The sequence below is a fragment of the Corvus moneduloides genome, chromosome 19, assembly GCF_009650955.1.
Source record: "Corvus moneduloides isolate bCorMon1 chromosome 19, bCorMon1.pri, whole genome shotgun sequence".
NCBI lineage: Eukaryota > Metazoa > Chordata > Aves > Passeriformes > Corvidae > Corvus > Corvus moneduloides.
The window spans coordinates 9286696-9306180 of NC_045494.1; the positions used below are offsets into that span (position 1 = coordinate 9286696).

Below are 19485 nucleotides of genomic sequence, written 5' to 3' on the forward strand. Positions count from 1 at the left end.
CATATATGTATCATTGAGAATTTGGGCTATTTTGAGAAAAACTATAATCAAGCTACAACAATTCTTTTAAAATGTACTTCTCTGTGAACTCACATAGTAAAATGTACTATGAAAATCTGCTCAGAGGCCAAAACTGTAAATGATAAAAGACATTGAAATAGATTTCAGGAAATGATGCTCTTTTCTTCAGTTCTTTATTTTCAAGTTATGTAAATGTTGGACAACAAACCAAAAAATCTGTTTTGATTATTCAGCTGATTCAGCAAATGCAAATAAATATTTTTATAAGCCTCCAGTTGTCTGCTGGTTCTTGAGCCAACTTGTTTGACTTGTTGCTGTGACTCTACCAAAGCGTACGGAAATGATAAAAAATAAATCGGCAGGTATGATCTTCCCTCTTGTGTTTAGATAAAATTCTTCATAAATATTGCTGGCTAACTTAGTCTGTATTTTCAGTTATTTATTTAAAAACGCAGGCTGTGTCAGCAGGAGTGTGTGGAGGTGCCAAGGACCTGCTGGAATGCAGGCTGTGTACATGTCACAGAACACACTGTGACAACAAGGGTTCCAAATTCTCACTGCATTTTCTTCCTCTTTGTGTCACCGATTTAGCATTTTAACAGGTAGGTCGCATTTCAAACACTTTTTGCTCTTCAGAGGAAAAGTCTAGTTTTGTCTCTGAATCTGGCCTTTCAGAAGGTAAGATAACAACACAGTATTTTGGATATTCTTCTTGTGAATTGCTGCTTATGCTTAGGAAAACGGTATATTTTTATCATACATAACACACGTAATTGAAACTTGTTATTAAATATTAAAAAAACCATATTGGATTACCCCTACCCTCTGGGCTTCAGTGAAAGGCTGAGAACAGTTTTTACCTGAGCGCCACTGGCTACTCCCTCAGAACGGGACTGGACTCATTACCCAGATTTAACGCTTAAACGCCGATTTTTAGCCATTTTCCTTAAAACCGGGGCCGGGCCCCTCCCCGCCCTCACGTCACCTGCGCGCCATCAGCGCGCGCCGGCGGTCACAGGTCCCTTGTTTACCTCGGTCGGTGCCGATTGTGGCGGCCGTGAGGGATCCACCGACTGACCGCCCCGGCGGGGCAGCGTGTGAGGGGGCGACGGGAGACGGGGGAAAAGGGAGCGGCGGCGGGGAAAGGGCGTTCATCTCACGGGCGCTGTGAAGCTTGTCTCCTCTCGGGCGGCGTGAGGTGGGCTTGTCCTCCCTCAGGAGCGGCGGGAGAGGCTGGGCTCCCCTCAGGGGTTGCATGAAGGGGGGAATGTGTCTCGGTGTGTGTGCCCCAGGAGCGGCGTGGGGCGGGAATGCCCCTGCCTTCCCTTCAGGAGCGGCACGAAGCGGGTATGTCCCCTCCTCTCCCCTCAGGAATGGCGTGAGGCGGGTATGTCCCCTCCTCTCCCCTCAGGAGCGGTGTAAGGCGGGAATGTCCCCTCCTCTCCCTTCAGGAGAGGCGGGAGAGGCTGGTCTCCCCTCAGGGGTGGCATGAGGCGGGAATGTGTGTGTGCGTCTCAGGAGCGGTGTGAGGCGGGAATGCTCCCTCCCCTCAGGAGCGGTGTGAGGCGGGAATGTCCCGTCCTCTCCCTTCAGGAGCGGCGGGGGAGGCTGAGCTCCCCTCAGGGGTTGCATGAAGGGGGGAATGTGTCTCGGTGTGTGTGCCCCAGGAGCGGCGTGGGGCGGGAATTCCCCTGCCCTCCCTTCAGGAGCGGCGCGAAGCGGGAATGTCGCCTCCCCTCAGGAGCGGCGTGAGGCGGGTATGTCCCTTCCTCTCCCCTCAGGAGCGGTGTAAGGCGGGTATGTCCTCTCCCCTCCCTTCCCCTTCCCTCAGGAGCGGCGTGAGCGGCTGTTCCGCAGCCCTTCACCGTGTTCCGACTGGAAGCGGCCCCGTTCTCAGCCGCTGCTGCCACGGAGAGGCGCGGAGGGGGGAAGACCCGAGGAGGTGGGCGCGGGTCGGGAGCCGTCGGTGCGGGGCGGCAGCCGGTGCTTGGCTTGCGAGGAGCCTGAGGTGTTCGGCCATCAGCCCCCGCTGTGCTGGCTCCGGACGCTGAGGTACCGCCTGTTGTTCTGAGCTGCCTCTCAATAAAGCCTCTCCTTTATTTCTAGGCTCACCATGTCCCTGCCAGCAAAGAGGTGTGGAAGGCCCCCAATGTTGTCTTTTCTAGAAAAGAAAAAGAGAAAGCAAAGTCTTGATAGAAGAAGGGGGAAAACAAGGATTTATGTGGGGAATCACATTGACCGGTGGCTGACACTTAAGGAAAAGTTGGATTTCAGAAACGATGCAGAAGTCGCAGGGTTTTTACTGGACATGTGAGTGGACTGTCACAATACTCCTCTGTTTGCTAATACCAAGTAAATAATTCTGGATGTTGATACCAATTGTGTATTTTCTTTCTAGGTATGACAGCTACAACCCGTTGTCAAAAGCTACACTCTGTCCCCTCTCTGAGGGTGTGAGAAGGATCACTGTGAAGGAAGCAAGAGCGCTGTCAGCCAGCACTTCTTTAATAACAGCAGATGGAACGTTAGTACTGTCCTCTCCTTACTTGGGAAGGGTGGATGAAATCTTTTTCTTGGTACCACTTGAAAGACTGTAGCTGATGTTTAAAAATAATGAGGTAGAAGTTACTCGTACAAAAAGAAAGTATACAGCTAATTTTAGTTAAATTGAAGATTTTGAATATCTTTTGTAAAGATTTTCTGTCTTTGTTTTCTTGTTTGTAGAGTTGAGTATATGACACTAGCGTAGATGAAACAGAGGCAGAACTTTTTGCAGAAGAAATGTTTCAGTTAACAGCTTGGGTTGTATTTGCAGGTATGACAGTGGTGACCAGCTGCTTAAAGAATCTGCTTGTTCTGGATTTGGAGATGTGAGAATTGTAACTGTGAAAGAGGAGGAAGAGATGCTGCCGGACTGCATGTTGACAAGGACAGCTGACACGTTAGTGATACTGTGGTTTTTTGCATGTTTTGCATTTGAAAGTATTTTGAATTGATTTTATTATCACGCTTAACTTCATTTGTTAGAAACTCATATCTTTCATGCTCTGCTTCATTATCTAAAAGCACCTTAGTACATAATCAATGGTCCAGTCCTTCCGAAGCAAGAATCTGAAAGGGGTGCTGGAAAAGTTGTAAAATTCCTAAGAGTACAAGCAGCAAATCCAGTGACTGCCTTCCTTAGTTGTGTACAAGGTTCATGAGTGCATAAGAAAATATCCAGTACTTTACATGTATCCCCGTCAGCAGTTAGGCTTTTACAGTAGCACAGTGTCCAGGCAAGTGCAACTGCTTTAATGCTTTAACATTTCTTGAAAGAAAAATGTTTCATTTTTGACCCAGTGATGTTGCACACCAAGTGATGTGTTAAACTACCTAAAAATAGTGCCATGCTCAGCGAGGCCACCCCACCATCGACTGCTGGTGTCTGTTACTGCAGTGTCTTCAGTAACTGGGGCATTCCCAGTTGAGATCAGAGGAGCCTCCAATAGGTATGCTTGTCCATTACTTTTTCTTTAGGTTTTGATTATCCACAACAGCGTTACTGAATAATTCACCCATGTCTTAGTTTTCTGACCTTTAAAAAACTGTATCTTTTAATGTGTACAGGGAGACACAGAGACCATAGGACATTGCATTGGCATTGCATGATGTGTCCAAACCCCTCGCTAATATGGTGAAGTATGTCAAGTACCATGTTTGTCTGATTCTCATCATCCACTCTGGTTTTGCTTGTGACTTTCCTAATTGTTCTTACTTTTGATTTTAGTAGGTGAGCAAGTTGGGTTTTGGAAAGCAGTTCTTTGGCAGAGAAGAATCCTTGGAAGCTAGGTCAGGAGAAAATAAATACCAGTGCTGATGAAGCTGAAAAATTCAAGTACATTCTTCAAAATAACGTTTTTCTCTGGCACTGTAATTTTAGTTTGGAGTGCAGCAGTCACTGAATTCCTGGGACTGATTTGATACAGGTGAGGCAGAGGCTTTGTGTTTAATTGATTGCTTATTTCAGCCTTCTGAGATGTGAGAAATATTGTGAAAAATTCTTTGGTATGAAAACAACTTTGTTGCCCTAACAGGTAAGGCAGTGAGGCTGTGGAACAGTCTCATGATAATAATGTGAAGATTCTAAATTCCACCAATTCCATAAAATGCTGGACAAATGATCAGGCACGTACACAGTGGTAATTGTACAAGGCTAAGGAACAACAGCTGCCTAGGGATAAGGAGAGTCAAACATAAGAGGAGCTTAATGAGACAGGCATCCTAGGGCATGCTGTGTTATTTATTCCAGGGAATATTTACCTACCGGGAGTAGTTGTATAACCTCACTATGAGGAAAATGCTTTGTGTTTCAGTGTCTGAACACCAAATCAGTGGTGACACTGTCAGGTTTGTCTTTAGTTCACAGGAGAGCAGTGAGGCAGAGCGATGATGCCGCTGAGGTTCTTACTGGCTGTGGGATGTACATACTAGGGTCAAGTCAGTTGCCCAAAGACCTGTTGGTAGCTGAGCTTGGATCTTAAAAGCAAGACCAAACTCAATTGCTAAGTCACTGTTTTTAGAAATCTGGGCAAATAGAACTTAGTGAAGTTTCTTCAGAAAGGAACAGTGCTTATGTTAATGTATACTTTCTTCTTGTTTTAAAAGGTGTGATACTGCACTTCCTATTGAAGGGAGGTGATGCAGGCGGGTATTTCCTGCTTTCCAGGCACTTGAGTGTCAGGTTTTCCTGTTGTTGTTTCAGGCTTTACCAAATATGTCTTTTCATTCTGTGCTTGTAAGAGTCAGGAAAAGAGCAAGGTCTTCTTGTAGGTGCTTTATTAGCACATTCAGCATTCATAGTCATAAAGCAGCTGTTGTATTCTAGGCTTTTTACTTTTGAGTCTAGTTTAGGTTGGCTAAACACTAACTATTAAGGAACTGCACACATCAAAGACAGTGGAGGAAGAGCACTTAAATTCAGCTTCATTGGTGGCTTAATGTTTGGTTTCTGGCTTGGTTTTAGTGTCTTGCCTGATGACATTGGCTGTCAGCAGTTGTTGTTGTAGGGAACTGAGTTGATGGAGAAACAGTGAGGGAGTCAAGTGACTTCAAGATTCCTGCCAGATGAAATGGTGTGGCTTTTTGAGTTGTGGCTGTTGTGAGAAGCTGGCATGTTGATAGAATAGGAAGAAAAGAATGTACAGAAGTTCTGATTTAAAGTGGCATTAGCAGGGCAAAGCCAAATGGAAGGGTTACCAACCCTCATCCAGTAAGGTTCCTGAAGACATTCAGTCCTTCTCCAATGCTTCTTCTGTTATTGGCTTCTACCTTTAACATTGGAATTTAACCAAGCTAGTTTAAAATTCTTTTTCTGGTTTACATGTAGCAATTACAAAACTGTCAAAGCAGATAATAAACAGTATTTTTTAAAATATATGTTATTTGCTCTAACATGGAATAGTGATGAGTCAAAGTAGTTGAACAGGGTTTTTTGAGGAAGCTTTGCGGAATTTGGGATTCTTTTACTGTTGTAGCAGTTGAATGATAGGGATTCAAAAATTCCTTTACCTGTATTAATAAGACAGATTCTCATGATAGAACTGCCCATGGCAGGGGCTTGGAATGAGATGATCTTTAAGGTCCCTTCTAATCCAAACCATTCTGTGATTCTATGAACTGCCTTTTCTGGAATTTGATTATGGACTGTATTTTTTTTTTTCCTAATTCAGTAAAAAATGAAACAGAATACAAATACAAAATATATACTCTGAAGTGTCCCAGCAGTTCAGCAAGGAAGACTGTAGGATGAGTTGGTGTCAGTCAGTAGTAAATGTTGAGTTGGGAAGCCCCAACTTTGTGGGAGGCTGCAGCTTGTCCCTGTCTCTCCTAGAATGGCAGTGGCAGCACCTTTTGTAATGATTTTTGATACACAGCTTTCCTCATAGCTGTGGGACTTTGCAAGACTCTGTATTGCAGAACTTCTCTTCATCTTGAGTAATGTGTTCTCTGAAAAGCCAATTACTGTCCAGACAAGGCAGTTGTAAAGTGTAATTCCCTTGGAAAGCGAATAAAAATCTCAAGGGAAGGTCCAGCAAGCTGTTAATGCTGAAGACTTACCATGAAAAGGTGAACAGCTGAGGAGTTTCTTAGCAAGCAGGAAAGCAAAGCTTAAATTTAAAACAAAACGGAAAGAAAAAAAAGCCTGATAAATATAACCTGCTTGGTAGGACAGCTTCCTGTGCTCTCCAAGCAAATCAATTTTCAAAGCTTTGTTTTGACTAGTTGCAATTTTTAATTGGCTTAAAAGATTCAGCTTGTACTGTTTTTGATCTTTAGTGTTCATAGTTTGTTTTTAATTAAAGAAGAAAAAAAAGCCAAACAAAAAAAAACCCAAAACCCAAACCAGCCACCCCCCACCCCTGGCAAACCACAGTCTGTGGTTATTTCACTAATGTGACTTCAAAGTGACTGTAACACAGCTTTTCCTTACAGAAAATTGAGTGGTTATTCTAAGACAAATAATTTACTTTATTGAAATGCTGAACGTTGATCTGCATTTTGCTATAGTGAAACCTCTGTTTATACATCATAAAAGCGTAAGATGTTGGTCTCTTTATATGTATTGCACACACAAAAGCACAAATGCACTTATTGTGATATTTTCTCTTATTTCCAAGTTGGAAGTTTGTATTAAGGGAATGCACTTTCTTAGAGATACTTAGTGAAACATTATACATTTATTTCATGTTTGCGTATTTGAATGTCATGTTGTAACTGTTGTTATTGTGTTGCTTTTCAGGGTGAGCAGCAAGAAGAAAATCACACTCTTGCATAACAATATGGGGCCAGTTTTTAGTCCACTTTGATTTTGCTGTGAGGTTATTTTGAACTGTAAAGAATTACTGTAAGTTGTATGAAATTCCATGTTATGTGTTGAACAGCACATTAAACTTAATTACCTAAAGTTTTATTGTGTTATGTTATGAGTGGATTATTTCCCTGTTAGAGTCTGTACAGAGTTCTCTGAGGGGCAACAAAAAAGAACAAGCCAAAGTGCTCATGGTATTGCTCAAACTTAGTCAGAATTTAATAACTTTTTGTAGGTTCTGTTAATGACTAAGTTCCTTACATTTTACTTAAAACTCAAGAGGGTTAAGATTGTAGTATTGCAGTGTCAAGTGTGCTTCCATCTGAATGTGTTTCTTGGAATGCTTTTCTTTGGGGAACAAATTTAACATATCCCATATATTGGAAGGCATTTGTGCAGTTGATTGATGCCCTGAAAAATGATGGGTAAAAATGCTGGACTATAGATAGTGTTGTGTTGGTGCCTTCAAAAAAATGAGTAATTGAGATCAGCTACTCTGGTGCTTATCTAAATATCTTTTGTTATTGAATCATTTGATCTCTTGCTTTGGCTTTTGATACTACGAAAGCTGATATATGAGCTGATACATGATGCATCTTAATTATTTTCTTCTGTAACAGAAATGAAACAAGTGGAGTACTTTCAGTAACTGAAGTTCTACAGAACAGTGTTGGCAGTTCCAGATCTGTTTTGTAGTTACCAAGTATGAGTAATCCTGGAAAGGTTTTTAACTGAGAAGCTGAGGTTAGTACGGTTGTGTTCAGTGTATGGTTGTCAGAAGCACAGAAGCTTCCAGTCTTCTGATTTTAACTTTTTTTTTTCTTTAACCACACACTTGCATAAGCTTTCAGGTCTTGATCTTACAGTATTCAAGCCAGCTGGGCTTTCCCACCAACTTACACTAGAACAGCCTCTCTGTGGGGAGAAATTCCCCTAATTAGGTCATTAGACTCTGCATTCAGTTTTTTAAATGAGCTACTTCACTGGCTGTAAGAAACTGCTCTTGCTCCTAAATATTGTATTGATGCTTTGGAGGTATCAAAATTCAGTGTTGCTTTTTGAACAATGGATTTTTCTCCAAATGTTGCACAGATAAATCATTAAACAAAAAAAAAGTTGAGAAGGTAGTTTTTTGAGGCTTTCTCAAAATGAAAATGCTACTTCCTCTGTATTTGTGTTCTCTCTTTGTTCTGTACCTTTCAAATTTTTCTTTGACTACCAAACATTCATTCATGTAAATAACTCAGTTTGGCTCACAAAAGAAGTATGACTGGTGACACTTATTCTTACTGAAGTGTCTGTCACTGCTCTCAGATTTTCAATTGTCGGTGTCATTACAGTGAGGAGGGAAGAGGACTCAGCCTTCAGTTATATTTTCTTTCAAAGTCTACAAGATCAGAAGAATCTGCAATTGCAGTAGCAACTGCACCATATTCTCAGCCAGTTCAACCTCATTCTTGGGCCTTTTTGAATGCACACTGCAAATATTTATATTATTAAAGACTCACTGTTATGTGAGTGGACTGATACTGCCAGATTTGTTGAGTTGCACTCACTATGTAAATTACTGGTAGAATGATTATTCTTGTTCATAGTACTGGAATACAGTACAATTCATCCCTTACTAAGGTTTCCCCCAAACCTCCCATTAGACTGGCACTTCATGCTGAAGAAAAATCAAGAGAAATAGACTTTAAAAATTTCCTTTTGTAATGTTATAGTGTGACAGATTATATATTTGGGTTGCTATATGAGCATATGCTTTTGAATATCTGACTTCTGTAGAGCAGAATATTATCATCATTATTTTCCAGTAAAGTTAGCAGAATGGCGAATGGAAATTATTCTGAAACAAGATTCTTTCTTTCACCAAGAATATGATGAGCAGTGGCTCTGCTTTAGTCAAAGTGGCCAAGTACAGCTTTCAGCTCCTGTGGGTCGGTGGGAATTGTGGAACTTGACCATGTTCAGATGTCAGAACTAAACCCTTAAGAGTAACTTACCCCCTTATTCCAATGATACATTAAAAATGTACATTTAGGAGAATTACTTTCGGCAGAATCTTAAGTTGTGCTGTTGGCAATACTGAATACTTAGGGCATAAACCTGTAATGTTAAATGAGAAAATCTTCCGTAGAGATTTATAGTGAAAGGCAAATAGTAGCTATAAAAACACTGAATTTTGGTTTTGTTTTGTGTTTGTAAAGTGGACTTACTGTGCCATTTGGTTTCCTGAGAACTGTGGATCTATCAAATCTTTTGAAATGTGAGCATTTACGTACATAAACTGGGAAACTTCCATCCAAATAATGACAGTTCTGTGTTGATCTTAAATTTCAAACCATTAGTTAAAGAATTGAAGTTATAATGCACTGGTTTTCATAGTACTAACTTAATCCTCCATTACTTTGCCTTTACAAGAAGCTATTTTCTAAAATCCAGTAATTACGGTTGTGCTCTTAGCTGACATAATGTAGTATAGCATGAAAACTTCATGTGCCTTGCTGGGGAAAGGTAGTCTGGCCTGTTTTGTGATGTACTTTTGTAGTAAAAATCCCCTACAAAACAGAAGGAAAAATTGTTTAAAATAGCTCTCGCAGATTTCTTGGTGAAATAAGGAGTTGTGCAGATCATCACAGACACACTGGAGAGGGGAGTAGAACTGAGGTGAGATACTGGAATAGAGTACTTAAAAAAACTGTTTCAATGCCCTGTTTTCTTGCCATTTCCAATGGCTGTTTGATTCTTTGGCTCTTTTCTTACTCTGAATGCTTAAAAGTCTGTAAAGCTTGATCAGACAGTCAAGAGGAATGCTGCACCGAGGCACATTATTTAAGAATATGATGGGGATGCAGGAACCTGGTTTTATTCTGAATTCTTCAGGCTTAGTAGATCACCATGGGTTTTATCATGTGGTAAAATTGAAATAAATTTGAAATACAACTTTTATAAGCCGTGATCATTTGTCTGATTTAGTAGTATGAAATACTATCATTGGTGTGAATATGCTTGTTATTACTTTTGCAAGAGGCTTTCATGTCCTGTACTTGCTAGTGAGGAGTCTTTTGGGCTTCTAAATCAAGACACTCAAACAAGTTTCAGCTGTGTGTCATGTTAAGCATGTTCTCATGAGTCACTGCTGAAAATACTGATCAGTGGATGGCAGGAAGGAGAATGCATCAAAGGAGGAATTCCAGAGGTGGGAGAAGTGGAGTTCCAGTTTGAGATATGTAAATGAGATGTGGATCAGAGAGGAACGGTGAACCTGAGTGTTGCTTGTGGTTTGAGTGGTTACTTGTATCAGGACAAGCCTGCTTCCTCGCTTTTCCCTTGTCTCAGCAGAAGCAATTAATTTCATTTATAATTCCAGAGAGATTCCTCACCACTATAGCACTCAGAGCCCTGGAAGTGAGGATTGTGGTTTCCCAGTGCTGAGAATTCAACAGATAAATTGGACACTTCTGAGATCAGGTAGAGCTGATAAGGGTGAGAAGTTACATCTTCACCACCTCACGTAGGTCACAGAGCAATACTTTTTTCTGTAGTTCTTGTGTATAAGTGTAAAACTGATGTGTACTTGAGATGCCAAAATCAGTCTGCTCTGCTCAGTGCTGTTTGTAATTGTGCTCTGTATGCAGTGTTGAGCGTAGCTGTATCCAGAGACTGCCCAGGGTATCTAGAAATAGAGAGGGCAAGTGTTTGTGTGTGCATGTCTGTACACACACTGTCCCACTCTCCAGTTTATTTTATGAAATCTTAAACTAACATGGATTGAAAGGGACCTCTGAAGGTCATCTCATCTACCCTGCTCCAAGCAAGGCTGACTTCAGGTTTGGATCAGGTTACTCAGAGCCTTGGCCTTCTGAGAACCTGGATATTTATAGAATTTTGAAATGTTGTTTCATAAAACATAGGATCCAGAATGGTTTAATTTTGCATTGCTGTTTTCCATGTTTCTTTTTCACTCTTATTGTAGTAGTCAAACTCCTGATCCATGGCTTTTAAGATATGCGACCTGACAGTATGGGAACCCTTAAAATACACTCACGTGGGCAACTTAATAATACAGCTACAGACAATTTCTGATTTGAATAGCTTTGTATGTGCTAGGTAACAGTGTGTGCACGTGGAGATATTTTAAGACCTTTCTTTCTCTGGCTTTAAGGGAGGATATATGGTCTGAAGTGAGATGACCACAGGCACCGTGTTAAGTAGTCTTTTTTTATGTGATTACTGTTGTGTGAGGTGTTTGTTGACATTTCCTGTCTGTAGTAGCAAAAACACTTCAGTAAGTTTGTATGCAGTAGGTAGAGACAGTGAAAAATCAGGGTCTCTCGTATGGACATATGTTGCTATTGAATTTAGTTACACTGGCCCTTTGGCTTCAATCAGGTTAAGTGAAAAACTGCATATGCTTTCCCAGAAAAATGTTGGGTTTAGATATTTTAAATCTAACTAAAGAAGTAACTGTTTTTTCAAGATAGGCTATTCTTTTCTGAAGTAAGTGTGTATTCCTGTTCTTTATCTCCACATCCTTGGAATATCTGTTAAATTTCATCCTTGCTCTTCCTGGTTTCTCTGCACAAATTTCTTTTCCCCTGCTATGTGCTCCTTCTTGGTTGGTCAGCCTTGGTGCAGACATTAGAAGACATTTCAGCAGAAGAATTTCATCAGTGTTTGTAAGCTTTGTTAATAATAATTTCAAAGCCGTTTTTGACATGACCTATTTTTCAGATGAACACAGTAACACTAAGACAAGAAGTGCTATCTTCAGTGGCAAAAATAAAATCCTAGTGTAGTAGGATTTTTTGGAATTTAAAAAATCCATCATAGGATAAACTTGACCTGGCTTTGAGTACGGTACAATAGTGTTTAGCTTGTGATTCAGCTGTTGATCTGGGATGACTTAAACTGAGTCTCTACAGAGCAGCTCTGATAATTCTTGTGCTGGTTTAAATCCCAAATTAGATAAAACTACTTGGGGATAATAGAGTTCAACATATTTAATATATCCCAGTGACTTGTCTTTTCTTTTCCAGAAGGGCAGATGAAAGTACAGGTTGCAGCAGATAATTCTCATAGGTGAAAGTGATTCTTGTCTGTAACATCCTGATTCAGTGTGTTATGTGGGCTTACAGCTATGAGCTTGAACAAAAATACCTCACCAGGTTGTGCTTTGGTTGTGAACTTTGCTATAAATTAAGACAGCTGCAGGTGTGTTTGTGAACGTGTAGAAAAAATAACTGTTCCTGTAATTCATGTAGCTGTTGTCTCCCTATATCTAAAATAGTCCTAAATCAGCAATTTTTAAAAGTCTGGTCATAAGGTAAAGATTTGCATAACTTTATTTCAAGATTGATGAATTATAAATAAATATAGGAAATGCAGGAATAAGGTATTTTTTCTTCTTTTTTCGGATAGTTTCCAAAAGCCATAGCCAGAAGAGGATCTCTAATGGAAGTCTGGAAATGCTCTAGTGAATGTGCACAGTGCAGGGCTGCCAGGCTATTCAGGGTAACGGTGGCTCTGGGGTGGAACAGGAGCCCTGGGCTCGAGTTCCAGCTCCCACAGCTGCTGCTGGTCTCCCCTTTTCCTTTCCCAATTTCCCCATCACCTCTGACAGCACTGCACTTTGTGAGTCCCTGTGGTAACCTGGAGACAGGAACTCACCTAAATACACCCTCAGAAGGGTGGTGTCTTTTTGGAGTTTTTTTGTTGTTGTTGTTTTTTTAATTCCTGTCATTGCTTTCATGTGGTTTGTTCTCACTCACACCAGGGAGATGCTGTGAGGGTGGGAACCAGTGGCAAGCCCAGGAAATGACATTACCACTGCAAGCTTGGGATTGAACTGTTGGCTGAACATTGATTTGCGATGTGAAACACATTTTCACCTTGTAGTCATGTATAAAAGCACTGAGGAAAAAGCTGATCCAGCTATTTAAATTATTATGTCAAGTTATTCTGGGATCTTAGGCAAATAATACCTATTTTTGGTGACAAGTTTAAAGCCTATTGAGCATTAGAAATAGGATATTAAGGGTTTAACTTAAAATTATGAGCTTCCAGAATGCTGATTTTAAGAACTTTTTTCTTCATTTGCCTATTCTGTCTCATCCCTTCCTAAGAAAAAAAAAAAAACCAACAAAACACAACCATAAACAGGTGTTAAGAGGAAAAAAAAAAAGTTTATGAGGATACTTAGTAGATGTTTTAAATTCACTTGTTTCAAATTTTGATTACTCTTTCATATCAGATCTTTGTGGTGTAAAATGGCAAAGGTGAATTCCAAACTGCAGGGCAGTATTGATGTATTTAATGGTGAGGTGACACCAAGCATTCTCAGAGAGGGTGAGTTTTTGTTTAAAAATCTGTAATGGGAATTGGAAGGAAAAAATATAATTAGGTACATATATGTTTCTCTTAGGATGTCCAGTGATCGCCTCCTTTCCTGCTGACATCCATCCTAATCTTGGTTTATTCAGTTACAGCTGTGAGTGATGTTTTTCTTCCCCTCTTGTGTACTAAAACCCTGCCTCTGCAATTACTGCAACTCTTTTATTGGGAAAAATAGCCTTTCAGTCTTTTCTTACAAAGGAAGAAAATTAATGGAGTGAGATTTTCAGCTGCATTTACATGTTTGGGTTTGTGTAAAGACCGAACAGAATCACAGGTGTCTGATTTTCAAAAAAAGTTGGTAAACTGAATGAAAAATGTTATCTGTGGAAGAAATTGAAGACTGTTACTGGTGTTAATTATAGGAAGCATGTTCTTACCTGTATTTGCTTTTTTCTTTAATTAAAATGGAACACAAATCAAAGAATGAGAATGCATAAATCATGTGGCATTACAGAAACACATTTTGTTGTACAAGGGCTATTAGAATAAGAGATTTTTAAAGCCTCTGAGGTAGTGTGCTACCAGTTGCTGTACTTGGGGTGTTGTCATTGTTGTCATGTTGACACAAACTCAATTCATAATGCTGCCTTCAAAGCTTGGCCAACCTGAGAAATTTCTTTGAAATTAAGATGCCTTTTTATTGAGCGACATTTTTCTTAAAAGCTGTAGAAAGTAAAACACACGAAAAGGTCAGGCCCAAAGGTCAGGCAGGAAGACCATCACTGGCCCCAAACCTGAGAATAAAATCATTTCTGGAGAGCTCTGTACCAGTATGTGACAAGAAATGCATTGAATGATGTGTCACAGATCAGTTTGCAGAATTGTGCTTACATGAATAATCAGTTTGATTCCTGCAAATAACTTCTTACTCAGTGTTTTCTGGGGAGGGAAAAACACAGCCTTATTAAGTAAAATAAAGGCAATTTGAGTGGAAAGTGCCATTCGGGATGTGATGGGGGGAAATACAAATAGTCCCTTGAAACTGATTAGTAGAAGGGTAAAAATTCATTAGAATCTTGGAGCCTGCCAACACACTAATTAATTAAGCTGTTGAGTTGCTGGTTTGTATTGGCTGAGCTTCTCAAGTCATCCCCAGCACTGACCAGCCCCAGGGCAGTGACAGTGGTCTGCAGGGCAGGGCTTGTGTAGCTGCTCTACTTACAGACAGGTTCTAAATTTAATAGTGTTTTGCAAATATGTTTTGAGTTAGAAACTTTAATGGTGATGTGTGAAAGTTGACTGATTTTAAGCTTGTGTCCTCGGGAGAAAGGGCAATGTGTATGTGAGCTGCAACCTCCTAATATTTCAATTCTACTTCTACTCACAGTTTCTGATTTTGTTTATATCTAAGAATCCTGATAGAAAGTGGCTGGATTTTATCTGCAAAGCTTTTGTTCTTGGCAAGTTTCAGGTGACATAAACAGCTTGTGATAAGTCAAAAAAGTCCTGTAGTCCTGTAGCTGATGCTGTGGAATATGCTCTGCTGTGTAGATGATGCATGTTGCTGTTTTTCTCTAATGCTGCATCCTCAGAAGAGCTTTAAGTGCATTTTAAAATTACTATTTATTATAGTCTGTATATTTATTACACATATAGAAATGCTTCTCTTCATGTTAGCTTTCCATGATTTCTACTGAGCAAAATTTGTTCTTCTATTGCTTTGGGGTTTTTTTTCTGAGCCACATGTTCAGGGAAGGTTTTGGTTGGACATTAGGAAAAGATTCTTCCTGCAGATGTCAGGAGACTGTTGGGCACTGAACAGGTTTCCCAGGGAATGGGCACAGCCCCAAGGCTGCCAGAGCTCCAGGACCATTTGGACAATGCTCTCGGGGATGCACAGGGTGGGATTGTTGGGGTCTCCTGGGCAGGGCCAGAAGTTGGATTTTGATGATCCCTGTGGGTCTCTTCCAACTGAGGATATTCTGTGATTCGTTGTCCCAGTTTTGCACCTCAGTCAGTGATGTAATAACAGGCAGTGAGGAACTGTATGTTGCTGACTGTAGTAACTGTAAAAATTACAAGCAAATTGTTCCACATGCCTCTTCTGTTCAGTTTTGTCACGACCCAAACAGGCAGTTCCCATGGCAGCAGGCATGCCCCACAGAATGCACTGGAATAGATGGCACTTGGGAACACTGGTGAGAAACTTTGGATCCTCTTCACGAGGAAGTTGTTTATTTGGTGGTTGGAATACAGTCTATTGCATCATTCCTTTTCTAGACTGAAATGAAAATAGAATATCATCTTAAATTAACCACAGGCTAATTCAATTAGCAAAATAAACTGAGGTGAAGGAGATGGGCTTTGAAGAACCCAAGTCCTCAGCAGAGAGATTTATTCCTCTGTTGAACATCTGTCAGTAATTACTGTCTCTGAGCGTCAGTGCCTTCTGGTCACAGACTCTTTCTGGCTGTTCCTCACACAACCCTTTGGTGGCCTTTGACTGATGAGACTCTGCTTCATTTTTCTGCTCCTGATTGAGGTATTGTAGTGCCTGTGTGTTGGTATTCTGAATATCCACTGAAGGGAACTGTTTTCCTTGTGTGTGGTTCCATTTTCCCCAGGGGATTCACCTTTACAGTGGTTATTATGCATCACCCAGGTGAACATGTAGACATAAGTGACATCTTTCTGCCTCAATATTCTATATTTGCAGTAGATATAAATTGGTTTTCATTGATTTTTCTTCTCTTTTCTCCCTGTGTCTGAAGGACTTTGGTATTGATATTTGGGCAATTTTTTTTTTTTAAAGGTAATCTCAAACCTGTCTGTGCTGTCAATTTTGTATTGCAAGGCATGTTAACATGAGTCTGAATCTTGAAAAGACTCTTGTCTGTCCTGTCAGAAATGTTTGTGTTCTCCCCTCACCCTTCTGGAGGTTGCTTGAACACATTGTGATTTGCACAGGACTCAAACATAATCTGTCCAGCACAGCATTTGTTCGGGTTTTTTTTCCTAAATCATTTTAAACAGCTATTTGTCGTTCTAGTGTTCCCCTCCCAGAAAGAAGTCGATAGTGTGATTTTCTCTCTCTCTTCTATCAAAACTTAAAATGCTTTATGTTTTGAAGATAAGGTGTAAACTTAAGGAAATTTCATAGTAAAAGCAATTAAATATGACAACCATTCTGAATATTTTGGGATTTATTAGAAAAATGAGAAAATCTATTGGGCCAAACCTGAGACTGACTGTACTTCAGTATCTTGTTTCTGTTTTCAGGAAGGACATTCTCAAGCAGCTCCATCTTATGTCAGTGTTACAAATGCAGTTGTGCAAGACTGATTCTTGGTAGATTTTGTATAAATGGAGAACAGAGGTTGGTTCTTGTGTTGGAGGATTCCTAACAGGGATGGAAAATGTCATATTTTAAGTTGTTCAGCCTTTGGCTACACATTAAAAATACCAATGCTAAATACTTTATATGGATGTGAAAAGCAGTGCTGCTGTCATCATATTCCTTACAGGATCTTTGTGTGCTTTGAATTCAGCCAGTTTCCTTATAGGCATCTTACACTATCTGTTTATGGAACATGAGGTTGTTCTCACAGTGCTTTTGCCTTATTACATTATTTCAATAACATTTGTCTCTAGTGAAAACAATTGCAATTTCTTAACCTTTGTGTAATAGTTTTTCATACCTCAGTATCTCAGTAACTCTCTTCTGAAGTTTGCTTTGTTCTGCAGTTATCCTGTTGGACAGAGTAAGAAATATTTCAAAGACAGACATAAAGAAAATTATGTCTTATCTTTTCACTGTTCCTTTCTTTTTGGCTTTCTGTTGGCCAAGGAAAAGGCATTGGTTTTAAAACAAAGAAACCAAAACCAAACTGATTTTGGTAAAAGCTTCATTTCTCTCACCCTGAAATGAGATTTCAATTAGAAGGCTATGTTATGAAAAGAATATTTTAAAGCCTGTTTTTCTTATTGGTTCTTGTTAGTTTACACTTGGTACTGGTTTTGATGTGCCTTTGGTTATCTGTTTCATGTAGTTAATTCACATCTCTATGATTCCTGTCTGGTTTTGGTTAATGTAAATCATTTATTCGTTGGCCTGCCCTATCTTACACTCTCCACTTCTTCTGACCAGCTTTTTTCTGCCAACCAAACTACAACTCCTATTCCTGTTTTTGTAGACCCATGCTATATGTGCCAGGTGTCAGCTGCAGTCACCTCCTTCAGATGCCTGAAACATCTCTGCCAGATAAGCTGGACCTTGGCAACTCACTCTCCTGCTTTTCTTTTTATTTTTTGCAACACTTAGTTTGTTTATGATACCATATCATAAAGGTATGTGATGTCAGGGTGCTAAAAGGAGACTGAAAAAAAATCAGCTCAAGATTAAGGAAGAGTAAAAATTCCGTTGTGGTGAATAGACTCGATGAATCCTAGTGGGGCTGTTCCTCTAAAATAGAAGTGCCAGCCATTCTTAGTTTTTGTGGGAAATTACATCATTTTATTCAAAACCATACAGCTGGGTATGCATAGAAAATATTCTACACAATCTGAGCTCTCAAGGAATTAAGGAGCCACAAAGATGCTGTTCATGACAATGTCGCAGGACTGACCTATTCTGACAGCAGAAGTAGGAAAGGTGTTAGTTTGGTCTCAGGTGTGTTTTGACAGAGGCTAACAAGTGTTTACTTAAAACAGAATTGCTCTACATTTCTTGATCCAGCAAAGAGATGGGATGAACATACCATGGCAGAAAAAAGGCAAAAGAACTTGGAGGAAATTCTTACAGTAGAATTGTGGGTCATAACTCACAGCAGTTAGTAATGATCAACATTACATCCAGTGAGTGCTGCACTGATGAGATTTGGTCCTGATTATGCTTCAGGTCTTCATTGTGTAGAATTCTTGGTTAGAAATGGGTAACAAACCTTCAATGCTTTTGTATAATCAGGTCTAATTTTAAACATTAAATAGAAGCATGAGGATTAATTGACTATTTCTTTGGCAAAGGTCTTCGTCATGCAAGACTGGATTGCAAGGCAAGGGGGGGTTTGCATTTCCAGTTAACAGACGCTGCTGCTGTGGCTTCTAAAAATCATTTTGTGGTTTTGGGATGCAAAGTTCCTCTCTGAGTGATTACCCGGGAGAGTGGAACAGATGCTCTCTGTTCAAGACATTTGAGTTTTCATTGTCTCACAACACATGGAGGCTTTGAGACTGTGGCTTTATCCTTTTGGTCACTCATGAAGTTACTCTGTTCCAGCGCGGCTGAGTCAACTACCCACCTCCTCAAACTGCTTGAGGTCAGTTATATAATTGCTCTTTGCAGATAAGAATTAATTAGCCTGATTATTTTTCATAGTTTTTGGATGGGTTCCCCACCTGGAGAGGAGCAATTCCTCTGTGTCAGTGACTGATTGCTGAGCCAGAAGCTTTCTGCCTTTTGCACTTGTAAGAAATGCTGACTGGTTCTTTGGGTTGTGTTAGGAAGCAGGCAGCCTGTGGTTAGAATGCACAGGATAATAAAGCATTTCTACAAATGAGCTGGCCAGCCCAGTGAGCTGCTGGGTGGCTTTGGCTTGTGCAGTGCTCCTTTCCCTTCTCTCTGAGATCGATAGCATGTTAACAAGTGGCAGGTCAGGTAGCTGTGTTTGCCCTCCTCCCTGTTCCTCCTACAAAAAGTGCGTTCTTCTGGATGTCTTAGGTTTTTTTAGAGTATTGCACTTTACAGCTGTATTGCTTAAAGAGATCTGAAAGTCATCCATAAAGGAAAAAATGCTAACATTTGAGGCATAGCTGTTTATTTTCTCCTGTTAATACTAAAGTCACTTCAGGAACTGGCTGGGTGTACCTGGGGAGCTTCCCATCATCCTGACCATTTGCTGTTTTCAATATTTTGCAGTAATTACACAGTGCTTTTTTAACACCTTCCCCTTGACCAAAATGCATTTGTGAGAAAATTACTAAGTCACAGCACGAGTCCTGCTAAGTTTTACACACGTCGTTAAATTTAAGCATGTGAAGAGCTCCAGGACAGTTACCAGGATTGCTCAAAAATGTGGCTGTGGGTTTGAGGCTGTGTTGGAGGAAGCTGTTACTGCCTACAAGGGTCTTCTCACCTCGGGAATGGAACAAAAAATGTGCTTGTCAGGTGCAGGGATATTAATGTGGGAAATCTTTCTTCATTCAGTTGTGTAGGGTCTGGTATTTGAAGGGTTTATTTTGTTACATCACACGTGAATGTTACTGAGGTGGTTCTGCCAATT

The 19485-nt window shown here is 40.3% G+C and overlaps 1 protein-coding gene across 1 annotated transcript; it reads left to right on the plus strand.

Moving 5' to 3' along the window:
• The first annotated feature begins 1789 nt into the window (after positions 1–1789).
• Positions 1790–6973, plus strand: LOC116453658. Its single transcript, XM_032129343.1, has 7 exons — positions 1790–1963; positions 2128–2331; positions 2420–2545; positions 2837–2962; positions 3631–3702; positions 3791–3989; positions 6803–6973. Exons 1-5 carry the CDS (start codon positions 1821–1823, stop codon positions 3647–3649), a joined length of 618 nt encoding a protein of 205 aa, XP_031985234.1. The 5' UTR covers positions 1790–1820; the 3' UTR covers positions 3650–3702; positions 3791–3989; positions 6803–6973.
• The last annotated feature ends 12512 nt before the right edge of the window (positions 6974–19485 follow it).